The sequence below is a fragment of the Mesocricetus auratus genome, unplaced genomic scaffold (assembly GCF_017639785.1).
Source record: "Mesocricetus auratus isolate SY011 unplaced genomic scaffold, BCM_Maur_2.0 Super-Scaffold_100008, whole genome shotgun sequence".
Classification (NCBI taxonomy): domain Eukaryota; kingdom Metazoa; phylum Chordata; class Mammalia; order Rodentia; family Cricetidae; genus Mesocricetus; species Mesocricetus auratus.
In genome coordinates this window covers 77,579,559-77,602,717 of record NW_024429192.1, presented here as the reverse complement: position 1 = coordinate 77,602,717, position 23,159 = coordinate 77,579,559, and the positions used below count along the sequence as shown (strand labels likewise).

Here is a 23,159-nt window from a genome sequence, read left to right as displayed (position 1 = left end):
GAGGCTGCGGGTGGTGCAAAGACTGGACCTATGAGTGGGTGCATCCGGCTTTGCCTCCCCACAGCGCTGTGCAAAAGTCCCCAACACCTCCATCAATCTCTCAGACTTTCCAGCGGGAACAGGGGTGGGCGGCAGGCAGCACCCACAGGGCTGGGCACAGAGGAAACCGGACTGTGATGTGGGAGATGCAGGGTAAACACACAGGGGCCATCAAGGAAGGCCACACTTAAAGGAATCAAAGGGCGCCCAGTAAGGGATTGGGAGGGAGAAGCCGGCATGCCAGTCCCAGCTGAGTTATGGGGCATATGTTACTATAATCACTGGGATTGCTCTCAACGAGCTTCTATGGCCTCAGTGTTGTATTCTGTGGCCCCTCCCTCAGGCCAGGCAGGTCTGTGAGGATGCTACCAGGTCAGCAACAATTCTGCCTTTACCTGGGTGGGGACGTGAGAGGGAAGTCAATAGCTCCACCCCTCCAGGCAGGATCCACACTCCTCCCTCCACACAGGCCAATGTGCTAGGGCTTCTGGAGCACCCCTCCTGGAGCACCCCTCCTGGAGCACCCCTCCTGGAGCACCCCCTCCTGGAGCACCCCTCCTGGAGCACCCCTCCAGATGGACACTCCTCCCACTAGCTATGCTGTAGAGGACAAGGGGACTAAAGGCCTAAAGTTCAGTCTTGGTTAAAATTATGGCTTCCCACAGAGACTTTATAAATGCCAGGCAGTGTGTGTACATTTGCCAAGAACTATAATCCATTTTTCTAGTAGAAAAATATTTTCCAATTTATTTTATTCATGGAACACAGCATTTCTGCTGAAAAGGACACTCAACTGCAGTCATACAAGATTGGGAATGGGACCCAGAGGTTTCTCTGGTTGTCTTTAGACTCTATTTGGGGGTCTCCCCATCCTTTCTGAGGTTCACGCTGTCCCTGTGGCTTTTAGGTGGGTAGGATTCCTCCTGGTCCAGGAGAAGAGGTTCTTCTCACCTCAAAGATGCCTCCTTCCCTGGCAGCACAGTGTGCATCCAGGAGCCGGGCATCCCTGGGTATCACTGTCTGGTCCAGCAGTTGGACTGGGGGCTATTTAGTTTGCCAGAGTTTCTGGGTGAGCACGTATGTTTAAACTGTTGAGGTGCTTGGAGCATGAGATTAACTATGACATCATCAGTGCAGCTGTCCCCACCATTCATCGGCAGACCTCTTTCTTCTGTGAGTGTGGGGGAAGGGTGCAGGAGAACACGTGTCTGTGGAGGTCAGTGCTCCACCTCAGGTGTCTTTAATCAGTCACTGTCCACCTCAGTTTTTGAGAGAGGGCCTCTCATTGGCCAGGGGTGTGTAATTCAGTCAGGCTTGGCTGGCCCACAAAACTTGAGTTATCTACCTGCCTCCACCCCCACTCCCCAGCGCTGGAATTACAGACACTTACCATCACACCTGGCTGTTGAAGCATGGCTTCTGGCGATTGAACTCAGGTCCTCACATTTCCACAGTGAGCTGTTATCCACCGAGCCGCCTCCCTGTCTTCCTCCTGTCTGAATTGCCTGATTCTCTCCTGGCCCCTTTAATCAGTCACTCCATAGCCCCACCCCAACCCCTGACTCTCCGCTTCCTATTTCCTACCCCTACAAAGCTGACGCCTGGGGTTGGAGAGATGGCTCAGTGGTTAAAGAGCACTGGATACTCTCCCAGAGGACCTCGATTGGATTCCTAGCATCCACACGGCAGCTCACAACTATTTGTAACTTCGTTTCCATGGTATCATACCCCTTCTTCTGCCTGCACAGTCTTACATGCAGGCAAGACAGCCATACACACGAAGCACAAACAAATCTAAAAATAACCTGACTCTTCTGGGGGCCTCCTTGTGACTTCATACATCATCTATCCTGTGGCTGCTTGTAGCTGAGCAAAACATTCTCAAGGTCTATCATCCATTCACACTATGATGTGTGTCAGAGTGTTCTCTTTAAGGCTGAAAAGTATTCCACTGTGGGCATACACCACATATTCTTTATGTGCATCCATATGGGCTCTGTAAGCTGCAGTGGACATGGATGTATGAATGTCTCCTGGAGACCCACTTTCCAAAGTGCTGTTATGTTTCCATTACTCATTCGCTGAATGCAGAGCTGGCTGTGCCATTTTCCTGAAGGTCTTGGAACCTCCCAAGCATATTTTACCGACACAGCACATCATCCTGAGGTCCTTGGTGGCCCTGCTTAAGCTCATGGGTTGCTGAATGTAGCCTGACAGTGAGTGTGTCTGGAGAGTTGAAAGTGTTCAATCTTTAGGTACCCCAGATGTTGTGTTGTTCTAGTAGGGATGGGTGACACAGGCTGGGTGCTAGCAGCTCCCTGGACTGTTGGGCTCCTACAAATCTCATGTGACTCCACTCTGGGGGTTCACATTGGGATGCGGAAGTCATTGACCTGACCTGTCTTAGGAACTGCATGTAGACATGAGGAAGAGCAAGAGAGGGTCACACTCAGGATGATTACCCAGAAGTGGTCTGGGGACATAGACCAGGAATGACCATCCCCGTCCGCACTTCCCCACTGCTGTCTTGCCCACTTGACTTGAAATGCTTGGGAAGGGAGGCAGAACTGGCCCTGCCCCAGTCTGGGCACCTCTGGGCTCCCTGGTGCTCCAGAAAGCCAGTGATCTTTGGCAACTCTGCCAAGACTTTGCAGCACAGGTAGCCTCTGCCACCCATCCACCTCTGGCTACCTCTGGGCACACTACAGTCTGAACAAGCTTGGGGTGAGTCCCCTAAAAACATGCAGAGCTCAGGGTACCCCAGGGATCTGAATTCAGAGGGGTTTTTTTTTGTTTCCCTTTTTTTCCTTAGTGTGTATGTCCATGCACATGTGTGTGATGTGCATGTGTCCATGTGTGTGGAAGCTAAGGGTCAACTTCAGGTATCATTCCTCAAGTACCATCCACTTTGTTTTGTAAATTTAGTTTTATTTATTATATCGTGTGTGTGTATGTGTGCGCGCGCGTGCACGCGCAGGCGTGCATGCACGTGTATGTGTGTGATGTGGGGGGTGCTTTTGACATCACGCATATCTGGAGGTCAAAGGACAACTTTGTGGAGTCGGTCCTCTCCTCTCACCTTTACGTGAGTTCCAGGGATCGAACTCAGGTTGTCAGACTTGCATGGCAAGTACTTACCTGTTGAGTCATCCTAGTAGTCCACCTTGCTTTGTTAATACAGAGTCTCTCACGAGGCTGGAACTCACTGGTTTATGTAGGATAGCCAGCCAATGTGCCCCAGAGATTTGCCTATCTCTACCCACTCCCTGTCCTCCCCCACTCCCCAGCTTTGGGGTTATAGACCCAGGCCACTGTGCCCAGAGGCATGGGTTCTGGGGCTTGAATTCATATATTCTGCTTGAAAGGCAAACACTTTATCAACTGAACCATCTCCTCAGCCTTGTTGTTTTCTTTTTTAGACAGAGGCTCTGTAGCCTAGGCTAGCCTTATGTTCCCAGTCCCCCAGACTCAGTTTCTCAAGGGCTAAGATCAGCACACATGAGCCACCACACCAGACTTGTATCTCTGTGGCATTTGCCTGTGGCCTGTGTCTCTGCTCTTTGGAAGCTTCATTGCAGATGGGAATCTGTCCTCTATTGCAGAGTCCCTAGAGGTGAGAAGGCGCCTGGGTCAGAGGGCCACTCACTGAACAGAGGCTTAACAGGGACAGGCAGGAAGGAGAAAGGCAAGCAGGACGGAGTGGCCAAGGCTGAGCTCAGCTGAGGGACCCTTGGCTCCTAGTGTGGCACAATGTAGCCCGTTGGGGCCTCCCACCATTTTCTCTTAAAGGAAGAAAAAAACAAAAAATGGAACCAAACAAGAGTAGCCCCTTTGCGTACCAGCTGGGTGGAGGAACTGTGACAGAGGCCAGTGTGCACAGAAGGATGGCCCTTTGTCCTCCGGGTGGCCCTGGGGGACACAATGCTTTCCTCTGACACTGTGAGGGATCCTCTAGGGCTTGAGGCTCTGGGGTGAGGGAGGGTAGTCACTGCAGAGGGTCCCTGCTCATGTCCTAGGGCAGTCACACTCGTTCTTCCATTCAGGAATAAAGTGTGGGAGTTGCTCAGCTGGGATGTCGTTTTCCCAGAGGCTCAAGTGCTCTGAGGAAGGTGGCTTTGTGTCCTTTTTCCTACTTGGGGTAGTCACTGTGGGGTTTCCTCGATCCCCATGCTGTAAGGAGAGAGACTAGCCTACTAGTAACTCCCCAGCAGGGACTTGCATGTCCCGCATACCCCTCTGCCAACCCCAAGAGCATCTGTACTTATGACTCGGCCCAAGATGACACATGGAGACAGAGGGGTCGGAGCAGCCTCTAGGGATGTGCTTTCAGAAACACATGCTTCTGCTGAGCCAACAGGTGTGCCTGTGACACAACAGATGCTGCCCCAGACCTTTGTCAGAGACAAACAAGGAAGTCACATTCAAATGAAGAATGTTTCTGATGCCTGGGTGGTAGTGCATGCCTGTAATCCCAGGTCTCTGGGGGCTGCAACCGGAGAATTTTGCCAAGTTAGGGGACAGCATGGACTTCAGGGAAAAGTCTGTCTCAAAAAGGGGAGAGGTTGGGGATATGGCTCAGTAGTATGTATTTGTCTAGAATACTTCAGAGAGAGGCTGGGTGGTAGAAGGCTCAGAAAAACCCAGCAAAAAAGAAAACTTCTGAGACAATGCATGGCTCCATGATAAAGCACCTGCCTAGAATCCCCCAGTGAGGAGCTGGAGTGCAAGGCCTTGTGTTCAAACCCTAGTACCATAAAAAGCAAGACAAACAAACAAAAAGCCCCAGTGATCCTGGCAGCATCGTGTGGTTGTGACAACCCAAGCCCATCTAGTCTGGATGAGCACTCTGAGGCTAAAGGCGCTAAGTGACAGACTGAAGGTGACACTGAGGAGGTCCTGAGAGGGATGTGCATCCTTACTGAGCTACATGTTCAGATTACTGGGGTTTCCAACCTGCAAGTTAACTCTGCATGCATAGGTTCCTGCAGAAGCATAGGCAAGGGGGCAGTGCCAGCTCTGAGATGGGAGGGGAAGGCTCTGTCCTACCCTTTCTTGGATGTGGAAATGAGGTGAGGTCCTGGGGGGTTATGCTCTGATGTCTGTAAACTCACGTCTGAAGTGTCAAATCTCTACCCTCCCCTCTTTTCTCCTTCACATTCCCTATAGCGTTCGATGGGCAGTGTGTTCAGATTTTTTGTGGATCTTTTTGGCTCTAGTTTTGTTTTGTTTTGTGTTTTGGAGGCAGGACCTCACTCTATAGCCCAGGCTGGTCTGGAGCCTGTCATCCACCTGCCTCAGCCTGAGGTGACAGGTGTATGACAGATACCCTCTTTGAAGGTTTTTAAGGCAAGCTGTAGCCACCTCTTTGTTCCCCCACATCCCAGTTCCTTCTGGGTTTTGGGGAACCCGCCAGGACAGGTGGGAGGAGCACGTATCCCATTTGGTAGAGTCCTGCCTTTGGGAGCCGCTGCTGCCCCCCCCATCTTTGTGGCTAGCCAGCCCTTCCCCATGCCTTGCTCACTTCATCGTGGAGTTACAACCATCACCTGCGAGGCATTCTCTTTCAGACAGAAATCTCTGTGCCTCAGTTATTACCGGATAATGAGACATTGATTTCAATAAGAATTGCTTCCATGATTCATCACAATCCATTCTTCGGGTACGCACCCGGTTTAGCAGTGGGAACGATTCTGTACGCTCATTGAGACGCTGAGGGATAAAGCGTGCATTGTGTCAATTTATAGTAACCGAGCTGCATAATCGCCCTGGGAATGAACAATCTGCCCATTCTGTGTCCCGGTTGGGTGTGGGCTGCGCAAGGTCCATGCATAGTGCACACACTGTGCAGGGTGCGTCGCCCGTGCGGCCTGAAAGGGAATCTTGTCCCGGCCCCTTCTCGCTGCAGCTTGGTAGTGGTGCCTGGCCGGGGCCTCAACTAGGTCACTGGCCAAAAGACTTGGGTGCTTGCCTTGGTGGCAAAGGTCCAGAGGAGAAGGGGACAGTCAGTGTGTGCCCACAGGGGCGGGACAAGGGGGTCAGAGAGATACTCAGGCAGAGGGATCACTGAATTGCCAGAGAGGACAGGCAGTTTGTAAATGGGAACGGCAAGAGGCAGGGTATTCCTCTGGATTTGTATATGTGTAATGGTAGAACAACTTATTGGGGTGCAGTCGGGAAAACTGGGGCTCAAAGAGACTAAGAGGTGATCCCTGGATGGGCAGACTGCTCAGGAAGTAGCTGCGACACTTTGCGTTCTAGCCTCTGGTCCCAACCTGTTCTTTAGTGTGGTGTGCTGCCCAGTGTGGCTCTGAGTAGGATGGGGTGGGGTGGGATGGGAGCTCCTTGGAGCATGGCTAGCCCAGGTTGCCTCCAGAGCAGGGGAGTAGAAGTGGTTCAAGAACCTTACAAAGTGCTTGTCTTTCCCACCGGGGTGGGCTATGGATTCCCCATAGAGGAAGCAGCAATTGTGACCCACATGTCACACCTTGTGACCCACCCTCTTTTCTTTTCTCTGAAGGTATATGTGAACGGGGAATGGGTTACCAACATCAGTGAGGGGGGGAAGCTTTGGGGAGCTGGCCCTCATCTACGGCACCCCCCAGAGCAGCCACCGTGAAGGCCAAAACAGACCTCAAGCTCTGGGGCATCGACCGTGACAGCTACAGGCGCATCCTCATGGTGAGTAGAGCCCTGGCCAGGAGGCTTTGTGAGGGGAGGAGGATGGTCGTGGAGTCTATACCACCAGAGACCCAGGCCCCAGGTCACGATGTCTGCATGGTAGACACAGCCCTTGACATGAGGGAAAAATATCAGAAGAGGTTTTGGAAGCTCTTTAAAACAGTTAGATGGCTGGAAAATGTCTCTATTGCATGCCCCCTTTCTCTCTCTCCAGATACTCTAAACTGTGGTTGTAATGGCTGGATCTCCAGCCCTACCATCTAGGACTACAAGGTCACTTGGAGAATAAAACCCAGGGTCCCTCCAAGGTGACATTAGGGCAAAGGCTAAAAGGCATCACGGGGACAGAGAGTGCAAAGGCCTTGGTGTGGCTGCTGCTTGGAGCACAGGGGCCTGTTTGTGGAACACCATGAGAAGAGAGTGAGGGTTTCAGCCTAAAGAGTCAGGAGTGCTCCATCCCGAGGCCCCACAGCCTCCTCTGGAGCCCACACTCCTGATCTCTGACACAGAGCTCCTGGAGTCACAGAAGCATCTGGGACAGACTAGAACTCAAGACTGGGCATCCCAAGGAGAACTGAGAGTGGCCGTGGGATCAGATGTTCTAGAATGTTCCCCAGAATAGCTCAGGGTAGAGCTTGCGTCCTCGGTCACTGAGGTACAGAGGACACATCCTGCTGTGGTCTTGAGGGGATGCCAGTTCTTCTGTAGGATCAGCACCGTCTTGGAAGGCAGCTGTCCCCAGGGCTTAGCATGCTCGGCACGTCAGAGCTCCCGTACTGCTGTGGGCACAAGGACACAGAACAGACGGCGCAACACTGTAGTCTTTTGTCTCCAACATGTTCTCCATCTGCAGGGACCTGCCTGTCCCAGCAGGAGGGTGCAACAGGGGCTCCTCCCTCCCTGCGAGAGGACGACACAGTCCCATCCCCTCTGAGCACACCTGGCTTGGAGTTGCACTAGCAACTGTCTCTCTACTGTCTCGTCTATGCTGTGTCATTGCTGACTGTGGGACTTTTGTGGTCAGGACTTTATATTCAGGAATGCTCTCAAATCGCAGAGGGAACTGGTGCTTTCTCTGGGTTAATTTCGGATCCCCAGACACTAAGAATAGCGCATTTGGGCTCCAGAATCGGCAGAGCTCTTGTGGGGAATTTGGATCCTGTCCACACCCATCCCCCATCTGGGCAGCCTTGGATACATCCAGATCACCCCTCTGAGGGCTCCTGCTTTAGCTGGGACTCACAGGAGGAGACACAGAAAATGAAGAGTCACCAGTGTCCCGAGGGAGTTGGTTACAACCCACAAGGTCAGCTCAGACTCCACATTCAAGTTGGAATTCAGTGGCTTCTAATTTGGAAGTTTCCTAAGTGTCTCCTTGCTGCTTTTTGCCTAATGCTGGGCAGAGTTAGGGGGTGCATTGTCACCTGTAGGCTCAAGAGAGACTAATAGTCCATGAGTTTCTTTCCTTTTATTTAATCCCTGGGCCCTCTGTTCATCTGCCCCTTTTGAGGGGGGACCTTGTGTCTACAGCTAATGAGTTAGGAATTCCCATTAGAGGGGCTGGATGTGACTCAGTTGGTAGAAGGCCTCCCTGATGTGCAGAAAGCCCTGGCGTCCATGTCCAGCACTGATTAAACCAGGCACAGTGATCCAGTACTCTGCGGGTGAACTCCTACATCCAGTATCATCCTTGGCTGCATAGCAACTTTGAGGCCAGCCTGGATTATGTGAAATCCTGTCTCCAAAGGGGGGAAATTTGCATATACAAAATCAAATTGTGTAGGAGAGGTCATACTGGGGTTTTTGGAGGTCTCTCTATGACCGTGTTCTGAATCCCAGGGAACTTGTGTCCTAAGCAGATGTGGGTCTAATGCCACTGACTCTGAAGGACCCACATCCTTACTGACTCTCTAAGCCATCTCCACAAGAACCAGGCACCCTCCACTTCATTGTATAGGTGGTGTGACACCTGCAACATCTGGAGAGTTTCTGAGGTGAGTTTAGAGCCACCCAGTGACTCACAGCCAGTGAGTAGATGACCCCCTCCACCCTTACCCACAGTTAGAACTCCAAGGCATTGAGAAACCTCACTCACGAAAGTGCCTGGGAACCTTGTTCTCAGCTGTTGCTCATGGTGCAGTGCAGGGGTGGGGGTGGGGTGAGGTATGTGGTTGGAGGCTTCAAGTGATAGAGAAACTTCAGTCAGGGCCAGCTCTTTGTCCTGGGTAGCATAGGTGGCCTGACTAGGACAGGCTGTGCTGGGAGCTGCATTTGCATCCCTGGTTCCAGTTCTTCTGAACCATGGGGTAGGCAGAGTTCACCATGAATAGGGTGTGGTTCCAGTACTGTGAGTGCACGTGTGTGTGTGTGTGTGTGTGTGTGTGTGTGTGTGTGTGTGTGTGTGTGTGTGTGTGTGTGTCAGGGTCTTTGGGAAGCGAGCATGTGCTCTGGCCTTCTGTGTCTCCAGGCCCCTGCTATTGAAATCTGGTTGGGATCTTGGCTGAGGTTTCCTTTCCTAGTGACGTGAAAAATGCTCCAACAAAAGGAACTTAGGGAAGAAAGGGCTTGTTTTGGCTCACAGTTCCAAGACCCCATCCATCATGGCAGAGAGGTCACAGCAGTAAGAGCCAGAGGCAACTGGTCACATCCCAGCCACAGCCAACGAGTGTTCTCTAGGTACTAGAATCCAGTATTCAGTTTGTTCTCCTTCGCCTTCTGTTCAGGACTAACAAATGGTGCTGCCCACATTCCAGGTGGCCATTCCCAGCTCCATTGACACAATCAAGACAATCTCCCGCAGACGTGCCCACAGAGTAACCGACACCAAGATCATCCTTCACTGACACTCCCTTCCTGGTGATTCTATATTCTGTCATGTTGGCAATCAATACTAACCATTCCAAGGTGTGCTGCAGGTGTCATGGGGACACACAGATCGAGGCCCTGTAGCAAGCAGGCAGCTAGCCTCTGCAGGCAGGTTCTTAGGCTGAGTCCCATTGGAGCCATCTTGGGTTTGCTGTCTTGCCTGCTGTAAAGCCTGCTAAAGTGGAGGTCTCCTGTGTCACCAAGAGGCTTAGCAGATGACTGCTCAGTGTAGGAACAAAGCAGGCTGGCTTCACCTGCTGCCTGACCACTTCCCTAGGCCCCACAACATTTTCAGCATCATCCTGCCGCTGCACCAACATTAGCATCTGAGGTTCCTGGGTCACAACCTGCCTACGTTCCACTGGGAGAGCTTAATTGCTGGGTAGCCAGTGGGGACTACACATTTTCAAAAGAGATGCCTTTTTTTTAGGGCTGGATGGGATTAAAATGGCTTGAGCCAGGTCACTGAGCAGGCCACTGCCACCGCAGCCATCCTGACCTGTACCCATCAGCAGACACAACAGTTCTGCATCACAAGAGTCTGGACACTGGCTTTCCTATTGTGCCATCTTGTTGTCATGGAAACAGACTTGTTCCAGTCTCTGCTGGCAGAACCACCGTCTAACTGTCAAGGTCTGGATAGCTGAGGAAAATCTAATGAGGTTCTCCCTGCCCTGCTGTACATTGAGTTCCTAGCCCTGCTGGGAATTGAATTAGTTATTTTTCTCATTGCTCTGAAAAAAGTACTTGACCAAAGCAACTTAAGGGAGGGAAAGTTTATTGTGGCTCATAGCTTTAAGTGCAGTCCTTCATGGTGACAGAAGAATAAGGCAGCTGGTCACATGGCATCCACAGTCAGGAAGCAGAGAGAGAGAGATGACTCTCCACTTGCTTTCTTCTTTGTACTCAGTTCAGGACCCCAGCCCATGGAATAGTGGTGGGTTCTCCCAGGTTTAGGATGAGTCCTCCCATGTCTAAGGGTGGGTCCTTCTAATAACCCAAACTGGAAGTTCCCTAACAGACATGCCCAGAAGTTTGTCTACACACTTACCATCAGGGTTAGCCATCACAGGACTTTTCCTAGGAAACAGAGAGCTTGGGGCCTTGTGACTCTGGGTTTCTAAGACTGGGACTTCACAGCCTTATCAGTGCTGGTCTGAACCAGATCTGATGGGGAAGATGGGACCCAAGGTTGGGGATAGAACTGGAGCACTGTCTCTGTGTTCTGTGCCAGTGTCCTTGGGGACCTTTGGGGCAGGTTTTAGTATTTCCATTGAACAGATGAGGAAATAGAACTCAAGAGGACAATGAGAACGGAGGGCTGAGCCTAGGCCTTCTGATGGCTCAAGCTCAAAATCAGCCTCCAACCTCCCCCAGACTTGTCACCAGTTAAGGGGCACTGGATATGCTGGTGGACTGCCTCTCCAAGCTCTGTGTGTATCTCTACACCAATTTATAGTCACCTGCTGCTCCTGGAGGCCTCTGAAACTTGGAAATGGCACCTACCACCTCAGTGTGTTCCCCAGAATCCCATGGCACTGTCCTTGCTTGACCCTGTGCTTTTCCCAACCCCTTCTCCGTGACCCCATTGTTCTTCTCCTCCATCCCCCCCAAATGTTATACAAGGCTGGTTTCTCCTTTGACACCTATTTGGTTTTCAAGTGTGGATTTCCTGGGTTTTCCATTCTACCTTCTAGGGTCCTCAAATCAGAGTGGCAGGGCCTGGCTGGTAAGAGCCCTGCTGGCTGCTGATGCCTCTGCGTTTCAGTCATGGGCATCACCCTTCTGCTGTTGGTACATGATTATTCAGGGATAGATTTTTCTCTTGGCTCATCATGCTTTTCACAGGACTGTGGGTACTCATGTCTCTAAGAGGTGCCCAGCCGTGGAGATCACACTATGAGTGTCCCAAAGGGCACTGGGCTGCAGAGAGAGCAGTGAGCTGTCTCTGTCATTGGCTGCCAGGCATCCAGGGAGGAGATATCCATGGCAGCTGGCCGCCCCCCCCCCCCCGTGCATATCTCATATGGCATTGAGCCCTCTCCATATTGCATGCACGGAAGCCTGTCTGAAAGCTACCTGCACAGCTGCTGCTGGCTGCTCAGCCTGACCAGAGCGTGGGAAGGTGAAGATACTGTGATTATGACATCTAACAGACCGGACCACCTTAGCTCTGCTTTGTGCCAGCCCCATGCCTGATCATGGGTGTGTGATTTCCCCAATCCAGGGTGAGGATGAAGGTTGACCACATGGTACAACACATAGCAGTGGCTTCGTGGACACAGCTTCTGTCCCCACAGGAGCAAAGATGCCAAGTGGGGAGAATGCAGTATGGCATTCTGTGTGAGCTCATGCTTGTAGTCTTGGCACTTGGGAGGCTGAGACAGGATCATAGGTTCTAGGTCAGTCTGAACTATATAGTGAGTTCCAGGCTAGTGTGGACCACAGAATGAAACTATACTTCAACAGAGGAAAGAAAGGAAGCTGGGTGTGGTGGTGCATACCTTCAGGAAGCAGAGGCGGGCGGGTCTCTGTTAGCAGCCAGCTTGATCTACATAGAGAGCTCTAGGACAGCAGTTTCAGCCTCCAACTTATTAGACAGGAACCAAGCCATTATCTTCTTTGGGCCTCTGTTTCCAGTCCAGTAGAGATACAACAATAATCTCTCAGAACTGGGGGGAGCATTAATGGCTATGCCAGGGGCATTGTCTTGCCACCTTCTGAGAAGAGAATGCTCCTGGAGTGGCTGGGGTGCAGGAGGCTGGTGCCTATCAGTACTTACCTGCAAAGTGACTCATCCCATTTCTGATGATTAGAGTTTTGTCTCAGGCAGATGGCCCCCTGTGTCAGAACAGGAAACAGAACCTTCCAAGCTGAGGCAGTGGTTTGATGTCACAGAGGGAGAAGGGGGGCCCAGGTTAGAGACAGTGGCCAGATCACGGACCCAATGGAGAACCTGAGACCTTGCAGAGGATATGATTGTCCCAGAGCATGGGCAGTGATGGAAAGACAGTGTGCTGACCCTCTTTTAGCCCTCCTCAGGTTACTCAGTAAGATTCACACCATCATCTTTACTATCAATCAGCACCATCACCACTGTCATCATCACCAGCATCATTATTACCATCACTATCACTGCCACCATCATCACCACTACCCTTGTGCCTATCAATAGCATCATTATCACCTCAACATCATCATCACTACCACTACCACCATCACTGTCATTATCCTTATTACCAAAACCATCACCACCACCACCTTCATCATCATCATCATCATCATCATCATCATCATCATCAACACCACTATCATCATCACTGTCAACAACACTATCACCACCATTACCTTAAGTAGCAACAACTTAAGAGATATTGAGTCTCTGTACTTATAACAAAGGATTTTAAAATCTCATTTCCCCAGGACTAGTGACATGAAAAGTACACCCAGATTTACTCTTATTCCCCTGCATTGAAGTGTCCATCCCCTCAGAAACTTAGTCTGGCCATGTGTGGTCCTGTTGTGTGGGGCTCAAGTGGTAGCCACAGTAGGCTTCATATTCTTTCTGAAAGTGTGAAGCTCATATCAGCCCCTTTAGTCTGTGTTGTAGATGCTGAGAGCTCAGGAGTTGAGCCAGGAATGTTGTGTGTCTTGAAGCCAGCAAAGGCTGACCTCGTGCATAGCTAAGGAGAACCCCATGATCTGGCCCTGTGGAAGTTGTTGTATGCCCTGGAGCCTCAAGGGCCCTTCCTCCTCACTTCCCTGCCACTCACATTTTTGTCATAGCTTTCCAGGGACTGGCATCGACTGCCACGTGCCTTCAGTCCAGTCCTTCTCCTGAGAGTCCTTTTTTTCCCTCAGCAGGGCTACACTGAGTAACGGCTAATGACTCAGAGTTCAGGTCCGTGGTCTACCCCCACACCCTGTGTGGAGAGGGTTCCTGTTGCAATCCTTATTTCCGATGTGACGGAGCCACTCACAAGGAGCCAAGTTGACAGAGATACGCATATCCTTTATGCCCAACCGAACCTGCTGCTAGAGAGTAGAGCCACAGAACAGTGTTTGTCACTGTTAGTGTGAGAGGGGCAGAATGTCTGTCTGGCTTTAACTTATTCTTAACACCTGAAGCTTCTGCTCTGAGCATGCAATGTGCTGGTCCCTCCATTTCTGCCCTCTCCCCGCCCCGCGTGGGGCTACTGCAGATTGTGATGGTGTGTTCAGAGCATAGTGTCAGGCCCCCTAACAGACGTCTATATTATAAATGCCACCCTATGTAAGGACTGAGATTGCCAGTCTCTTAGGCGAGGCTGAGTCATTCCCCTCTAAAGACCTGCTTCAGGGAGAGCCTCAGGCATTTCCAGGTCTCTGTTTCAGTCCTGTCTCTCATGTCTGATCCATCTCTCCTTCCCAGACATCTTCCAATGTGCATCGTAGTGAGAAGACAGTGGGAGGGCTGCAGTAGCAGGGATTGGTATTGACCTCAGGAATAGGAGAGTCCCAGCTGCTGCAACGGGAAGCAGAGCAAGCTCCTCTAGGACATCTGTGTCATCTCGTCAGTGGCCAAGCAGAGCGTATGAGCATCTGTGGTAGCTGCGAGGCCACTGGGTGGCTGGATGTCCTGACAAACTGTCCAGAAACCTCAAGGCTTTGTAAGGGTGCATCTCCATGGTGCATACTTGTAATTCAAGTCAGGGTACTGAGGCAAGAGGATTACAGGTTAGAGTCTAGCAGAGCTGTGTCCACCTTTGGAAACTTCAAACCTCGTGGTCCCATTCACTGGGGTGGCTTGCACAGGGTTGGACCACCGGGTCTGCTGGTGGTGCTGGAAGCTGCTTCAGAAGACACAGGAGGTGAAGAGCAGGAAATAGAGACGGAGCCTCATATAGACTTGCTTGTCTGGTTTCCTCTGAAGAGATTAGTCACTGAGAGAAATCTGCAAGCATTGACAGACCAACTGAGACTGAAGACCCACCTTCTTTGTTCTGCTTTTCCTTTCACAGGGGAGCACGCTGAGGAAACGCAAGATGTATGAGGAATTCCTCAGCAAAGTCTCCATCCTAGGTCAGTAGTTCTGCTGCTTGCAGCCTCCTGTGAGCACCTGCAACCAGCCCACATCTGCTTCTCCCTGGGCAGCTGACAGGCCATCTCTGTTTAGCATTATGCAGGCTTGGGGCATGCATGCTCACATACAAACACAGACACGAGTGCATGGCTCCCACAGGGGGTGGCAGTAATGCTCATATACACATACCACACACTGATACACTTGCACACATGCACACGTACATACAGATACATATGCACAAATATGGCATGCATTCATATATGTGCACATTCATAAGAACACACACATTTGTGGCACATGTTCATAGTACATACATTCATGCAGTGCACACATATGCATACACATACATGCATACACACACACACTGCATGTTCATATATACACACATTCATAGTGTACCTTTATATAGGTGCATATACAAGCCCTGCTACCTGTGAGCATGAATGTCATTTTGTCAGTGTCCCTGTCCTTCCCAAACTGTGTCTGCTTATCTCTCTTGCTGTCTTTGGTGCCACCATCTCAGCTCTGCGATTCGGAGCTGAAAGCTAGTTCTTTGTTCTCATAGCTGGAGTCTTACACTTAGTGTCTTCCCCCTCCCTCTTGGCTCACCTTGAGCATGGCTCCTCAGTGACATCATTGCCCTTCCAAGGCCACCTTTATATTCCCCCCTGTGGCCTGTGGAGACTTGTGGGTTGTACATGCATCCCGGGCTCATGTGCACAGTTGAGCAGCTCAGGGATCTTTGGAGAAGAGGTGGTGACCTGGTTCTGAATACGAGGGAGGGCTGTGCTTGGTGCCTGTCCCTCTCGGTGCCTCTTAGACATAGAGGCTCTTCATACACTTTGTCCTATTGCTGTGTGAAGGGGCCTCCCCTTCCTGCCGTTAATGAACTACTGCAGTCCTCATTTATTCATTATAGTGAGATGCACACAACACAGAACCAACCATTTCCAGTATTGTGAGAAGCCTGGCTCTGAGAAACGAGCCCAGCCACAGGGTGTGCAGGCCATCACCATCTACCTAGAACCGCTCTTTGCCCGAGCAGAAATTTATCCCCACAGGCAGCCACTCGCCATCCCCCCAACACTCCCAGCCAGGCCACTGCCAAGTCCCTCCCTGCCTCTGCCTGTATGTGAGTGGTTTAAATGTTCTGAAATGTGTTGTGTTTCTTTTAAGCACTGGAGCCAAATACTGGCTGTCTCCCTTACAGTTATTTCAGTTTTCACCCAAGATTTATGGTGTTAGGAGATAATGCTATGGCAAGTCTTGTTTTCCAACCTTGGAATATTGCACATTTTAAATGCTATGGGGGGGATCCTATCCTAAAAGACATGTGGGGGGAGATAAAGAGAGAGGGGGAGAGGTGCAACTGCTGCTGCTGAAGCCCAAGCCTTGTACATATTAGGCAAGTACTTTATTGCTGAACCGCACTGGGGGATTCTAGGCAGGTGCTCTACCACTGAGCCACACCCCAGCCCCTCACTGGGGGATTCTAGGCAGGTGCTCTACCACTGAGCCACACCCCAGCCCCTCACTGGGGAATTCTAGGCAGGTGTCCTACCACTGAACCACACCACTCACCCTATTGCACATAATGTTCCACATCTACATTCCAGTTCTACATCTGTTTCTTCTTGATACAGACTATAATCTTGCTCAAAAGTGACCTTTTTCACAATGAGTGATATACATTGCTTCATTGCTGTGAAGAGATACCGTGACCATGATGAATCATAAAAGAAAGCATTTAGTTGGGGCTTGCTTACAGTTTCAGTTACATTATCCTCATGGTAGGGAGCATGGCTGCATGCAGGCAGACATAGTAGCAGAGAGTTCTACATCTGGATCTGAACGCAGCAGGAAGAGAGAGACACTGGGCCTGTCTTGAGCTTTTGAAACCTCAAAGCCCACCCTCCAGTGCCACACTTCTTCTAACAAGGCCACACCCTCAATCCCTTTCAAGTAGTGCCATTCACTAATGACCAAGCATTTAAATCTCTATACCTGGCTGGACAGTGGTGGCACAGACCTTTAATCCCAGAGGCAGAGGCAGGTGGATCTCTGTGAGTTCATGGTCAGCCTGGTCTACAGAGCGAGTTCCAAGACAGACTCCAAAGACACACAGAGAAACCCTGTCTCAAAAAACAAAACAAAACAAAACACATCTCTGAACCTATAGGAGTCATTCCAATTTGAACTATCACACAACCCAAGCTGGCCTCTAACTCACTATAAAGTCAGAGCTGGCATTAAAGTTCTCTTGTCCTCTGCCTCCATCTCCCATGAGCTAATTAATATACCTGGTCAGATGACTTGTAAAGAAAGCTGGCAGCATAAGTCTGTGAACCTAGTACTCAGGCAGCGGAGGCAGGGGGATTATAAGAGTTCTAAAGTCGGTCTAGGCTACATTGTGAGATGTGTCTGTAAATGAGAGGGAGGAGAGAAAGTGAGGCGGGGAGGGGGGGAAATACGGGAGGTGGATCCACTGCTGTGCTTGGAGCAGACTCACTGCCCACCATACACAGCAGGGTTCCCTGTGGCCGGGGCTTCATGGGAAACGTGGCCCTTTTGTAGTGTAGGGGCACGGGCAGGGGATTTAGGGGAGAGATATTTCCCTGCTAACCTAGATCCAAAATGAATGCCTTTTTAAATTTTTATTTTTAGCAGCTGGCCTACATATGTAGAGTCTAAGCGTAGGCCAGAAAAGGTTTCTTTCACTTCGAAGGGGCAGGGAGGGGGATATAGTTAAAAGGTGACCATGGTTTTCTCACAGAAAACTCCCACATTATTATGTTTTTCTTCCTCTCTGGGGGCCGGGCATGGGCAGTGTCAGGGATGGGAAGGTGTGAGCAAGGCAGCAGCGGCCTGTGGCATTTCTAAGCATTTACAGACTAACTCAGCATCAGATTTAAGTGGCTTTGCCCAAACTAGTGGTGGGCGTGTCCTTTCTGAGTATCACAACAACAGAGATGGTCATGATGGCTCAAGCTTGTAAACCCAGCATTCAGTGAGGCTAGCCAGGGCTACCCAGTAAGTCCTCATTTCATTTCTGTTGCTGTGATGAAAAACACCCTGACAAGAAGCAACTTGGGGGAGAACCGGTTCTGGGGTAGAGCTTCTCGTGGAGAAGTCCTGGTGTCAGGAACCTGAGACAGCTGGTCACATCACATCCACAACAGAGACAGAGACAGAATAAAGGCATGAATGCTTAGTGTTCAGCCGGCCCTCTCTACTCTTACACAGTCCAAGATCCCCAACTAGGAGATGGTACCCATCCAGGCTGGATCTTCACACATCCATTAAGGAATTAAGACAATCCTCCACAGACTGTCCACTGTCCAACCTGATTTAGACCATCCCTCGCTGAGACTTTCTTTCCAGATTATCCTCATTATTTAAATTAATAGCTGAAACTAACCATCACACAGTGAGTTCAAGCCCAACCTGGAATATAGAGTGAGGCCTTGTCTCAAAACAAACACGAATCTGGGGAGGTCACTCCGTGGTTACAGTCCTTGCTGTATAAGCATGAGGACTGAAGTTTGGAACCCAGCACCCATATAAATTCTGGGTGGGTGTGGAAGCCTGCCTATTATTCAAGTCTCTGGAGGTGGTGATGGGAGGAGCAAGCTGATGAGCAAGAGGCTAGTCATATCAGTGAGCTCTGTATTTAATTGAGAGACCCTGCCTCAATAAATAATGTAAAGAGCAATGGAGGCCCCATGATAGCGAGGTGTGACCTGTGACCCCTTGCGTCTTCCTGCAGAATCCCTGGAGAAGTGGGAACGCCTGACTGTAGCTGATGCCCTGGAGCCTGTGCAGTTTGAAGATGGAGAGAAAATCGTCGTTCAGGGGGAGCCTGGGGATGACTTCTATATCATCACAGAGGTGAGTCCTAGGCGGCTGTTGGTACCAAGGGGCTCTGGGCATGCCTGAGTGGAAGCCAGTGCTGCTTTGGCTTGCTCTGTACTCCCTCACCACCCCAGCCCCCACCTCCTCCCACAGCTGCCCACATGGGACAGTGGGGGCGATAGCCTCACACCTCTGCCCCCGGTTGTCTGCTGTTGAGATAAAAAGAGTAACTCTTAAAATGGTGCCAGGTGTGGTGGCATTGCATAACACACACACATGCACGCACACGCACCTGTGAAATGGGGAGAAGACTAGAACCATGCATAGAGCAAATGACTGTTCTGGTCAAGACTAGAATGAGGCCACTTCCTGCATCCCAGCGCCTTAGTCCCCAAGACTCAGGCTTGTGTATAGGCTGAAGCCAGAGCCTTTGCACTGTAACCTCTGTGTGTGTGTGTGTGTGTGTGTGTGTGTGTGTGTGTGCGTGCGCGCGCGCGCATGTGGTGGTCTTGAATTCACACAGACGCAAGGCATAAGAGGCTACCCCTGATCATTTTAGAAAGAAAGATGCAGTCATGTTAGAGACATCTATCTGACAAATTGTCCAGAGGAACACAGTTGGTTTTCAGGCTCTAAGAGCCAGAGTGATGGCTGACATCCGAGTGGGAACTGTGCAGAACTTCCAGGATGCCCGTCTTGAGGGCATCTGGCCTTAGCCTTATCCCCAGCGTTGTCTCCTGTGCCCCCTAGTTCTGAAAGTCCTCTGTTCTGAACCTTTGTGTGTTTAGTCATGACTGGCCCCAGAGTGGTGCTGCTCTGAGTGTGTATTGGAGCCCGTCTTCTGGTTGAGAAATGCAGGTGTGCTGTGTGTGGTGATACACACCTGTGAATATCACACACTACTTGGGAGATTGAGACAGGAGGATTGGGGTGACCTTGTCTCAATGAGGGGAAAAGAGGGGAGGAAGAACACCAGTGGCAGGAGGGAAGTTAGGCAGTCCCAATGACCCTCTCGTCCCTATGTCCCTAATCCTGGGCTTACAAGGATATGCCACTTTCCCCCGACTTTTTATGTGATGCTGGGATCAAACTCAGGTCCTCATGCTTTTATGGTAAGCACTTCACTTACTGAGCTGTTTTCCCCACCCTCTCTTTGGCTTTTTGAAACAGAGTCTCACTCTATAAACAGTTTGGTTATGCCCTGCTCTGCCATGTGTCCCTCCCTCTCCTCATGTCTCTCTGGTGAAGGTGTGAGATTTGACCTCAGGGTGCCCCCTGATCATCCAGAAGGATCTGCTGTTTGAGCTGTGTGTGGACTGCTGGGATACCTGGCGGGGGAATCTTAGGCAGTAGGGTTGGACTGGGACCAGCTTCTCTGTAAGGCCCCAATGTCCTCAATGCAGAAAGGTTTCCAAGAAGGCTACTGTGTCCCAGGGTGGCCTCAACATCAATCATCTTCCCCCTTCATTGGAGATGACCGAGAGGTTGGGCCTTGTTCACATGAACAGCGTATTGTCTAGGCCTCTGAGATGTAACCCAACCCCAGGGGAAGGTATAGTTTTCACAACCTTATAAAATGTGTTTGAAGTGGTCTCCTTGGCAACGTGGCTTCCCTGCCCCCCCCCCTTCTTCCTCTGTGATTAGCTGAATGTGGCAAGTCAACCCACAGACCCCAGGTCTGTGGGGATCAGAGCCGCTTAGAACCAGAATGTGCCTCGGGGGCCTTGAAGCTTATTCACATGGCTCAGGGGGAAGCTGCGGCCACATCTAAGCCAGATGTGCATCCAGGGTTAAACCCTCTGGGATGTGGGCAGGCATGCCCAGCTGCTGTGTCTGAGCCCCACTCCTTGAGGCGTGAAGTCTCCTGTTTCCCTCACTCCTGGGCTGCCCCCACCCCTACCCCCAAGTCTCACAGCCTCATTCTGTAGTTGTCACATTTTCCTAGTGTGGATTTCCTGAAATTGTTTTGTAAACTGCGTCCTTATCAGCTGGAGGAGGGTACCGAAGTCCTGGGAAGCATAGATGTGAAGCCCACATCCCTGTATCCTTATCCTCTGTCCCCAGTGGCTGTGTGTGGGGGGGTGTCTCTACCTGTCCCTGAGCCTCAGAGCTCTGAGGGCTACAGGATGTCACACTGGCAGATTAGGGCATTGGGTGGCCAGTTTTGGGGCTCCACAGGGATCTCTGCAGGATGGAGCCCTCAGAGGCCACGGAACTTCTTTCTCATTGCTGTATTCATACCAGCTGTCCTTGAGCTGGATGGGGAAGCTTGCCAACCTCTCAGATACCTGATCCTCAGAGCTTCTAGAAAACACTCAGCAGACAGGGCCGGAGCTGGGTGTGCCTCCTGCAGGCACGCCCACTGGTGGGAGCCAGGCGCCTAGAACACAAAGGTGGAAGGCACAGCGGGGTGGTGCAGGGCCCCACGGCCTTCTGAGCTCACCCCTGCTGTGTCACCCGCACCGCCTTGTCCCTCTGTGTGCAGCCTAGGGTGGGCTACCCTGGGCCAGGAGCCCTTGAGACAGGACGGAGTCTTTGCTGGGTCTTGGCCTGTGTTTGGCAGGACACAGATTCTGGCTCACCTCCCAGTGGGGGTACCATGGGCTTGGGCTGGGCCTGCCAGGACCTGGAGGCATGGGTGACCTCATCGGGATCCAAGGTCTCCCACAGCTCTCCAGGAAAACCCAAGAGGAGTGGAGCAGGAGCTGGGCGGGAGAAGTGAGTTCCCAGCAGCTCAGATTCCAGACCTGCATTCCTCAATTTAAGCTGCCAACCCCAACCCCCACCCCACCCCCCATTCTTGGGCCCTGAGTGTCCAGGGAAGCAGCTGGACCAGGAAGGATGGCTTCCCATAAAATCCCAAGACTGAAATTGGGCAGCATGGGAGGTGTTGCCATGGGAACACTGGATTGGATTTATCTCCTTGCTTAGCAAATTAATTTTATGAATGTCCACCGTGTTGAAGCAACTGTAAAACAACACATCTCTCAGCTGCTCCCAGGCATGGGAACACAGCCTAGCATCAGACTGCTTGCCTCTATGCTGGGGTATAGAGGGCACCTTTGCAGGCCTGCAGGAAGAAGGCCAGACATACACTGCACCCAGGCGCCCCGAGGGACATGTTTGCTCTGTTCAGGGTCATCGAGTCTGGACCTGTGCGGGCCCTACTCCACGAGAGGCACTGTGGCTCCATGGAGTGTATTTACGCCTCAAACTCACGCCCTTACTCATTGTTGCCCTTGTTCTCACGGCTCCTTGAACTGTTTTAAATGTCATTCTGTTGGTTCCTGTGCTCCTCTCTTTGGGAGTAGTATCTGGAGAAGGTTTGGGGTCTGCAGGAGCTGTGTGGAGCCATGCTTCAGCTCTCTTGGCTGTAGGTGTGGCAAGCCCCAGGCAACCCTTATGAGAAGAGTTGCAAGGGAGGCAGACATTGCAGAGAAAGGACACTGTTTGCCTATAGCTCAGGACATCTCAGAGATAAGGATTCGGGGAGTGAGGGTCTCGGGTCCATGGTCTGGGGTGGAACTGGCTGGGAAGAGAGACTATAGGGGATTCTGGGGCTTGGGCAGTTGTTGGAGTCCTGCTAGCTAGGGCCTTTCAAGCTCTTTTATTCTGGGTTTGAGGTGACCATTAGAGTGTGTGATACAAGAAATCACATGAGATCGTCGATGTAGAATAAATTGAACAAGGAATCAGGACAGAAGCAAGGCAGGCAGAAAGGTGAGAAGTTGTCTCCAAGTAACAGATGGTCTATTGTCATGAGAAAAAAGCCACCAGAAGATGAGGAAGAGGAGGGCAGGTAGGATTGGGGTATTGAAGTTCAAGTAGAAGTTTTTGAGATAGGAAAAGTGTCTTATAGATGACACAAGCCTATGAACAGGTACCAGTTGTGTTGGACCTCCTGATACTGGACCACATGGTAGAGAGGCTGCACAGAGGGCCCCTGGAAAAGGCTCTCAGTGATTTCTCGCTCTGATAACTGATGTACATGTTGCTGAGTTTGTCTGGCATGGGAGCACATGAGATTGGAAGGGTGTGTTGTTGTAAGATTGCATTGTTGGATATAAGTACCATACACATTATATGCTGCATCTGACAACAGTGCATGTTGCCTGGGTAGCCCAAACTCCTCACATGAGTCAAGAGGGGGCATCCAGTGCCTTAGAATCCCAGGCCAAGGTCACAGCTCTCAATGGGGCCTCCTGAGCGCATCTGAAACCTAAAGGCCTTATGTTTGTCCCTGTCATGGGAGACATGTGGGGTGTAGCTGTCAGCTAACTGCTCTGCCCTAACCTGGACTGGGGGAGGGGGGCATCCAGCCATCCTTAGTGGAGACACAGCTCTGTTCTTCCTGCCTTAGGGCCATGTGGATGGGGTTTGCAATGTCATGAGGGTTTGGGAGACACAGCTGGCAACACAGTGAATTTGCCTCTGGGCTGGGCTGGAAGGAACTCCCAAGAGCCAAGCAGGGCTCAGAAACTGCCGGTGCCTGTTGATTCCAAGGTGCAGGGCTTTCTCAGGGGGGCGGGGGCATTGCTTATACCCTGTGTGTGTCTGGCACTGGGTGATCTCATTCTGCAGTGTTTTCCAGCTTATTGGCTGGAGCCACTGTGATGAGATGTCAGGATTCCCAGGGAAGTCTGGCTTCACCATGCCTGGA

General features: G+C 51.2%; 1 protein-coding gene across 1 annotated transcript in view; it reads left to right on the top strand.

Annotated features, from left to right (window-relative positions):
* Positions 1 to 23,159, top strand: part of Prkar1b (protein kinase cAMP-dependent type I regulatory subunit beta) — a 111,470-nt gene that overhangs the window by 73,717 nt on the left and 14,594 nt on the right. The window contains 5 exon segments of the mRNA XM_005080001.4: positions 6,557 to 6,595; positions 6,597 to 6,635; positions 6,637 to 6,717; positions 14,583 to 14,643; positions 18,414 to 18,535. Of these exon segments, the coding sequence (XP_005080058.1) occupies positions 6,557 to 6,595; positions 6,597 to 6,635; positions 6,637 to 6,717; positions 14,583 to 14,643; positions 18,414 to 18,535 (342 nt within the window).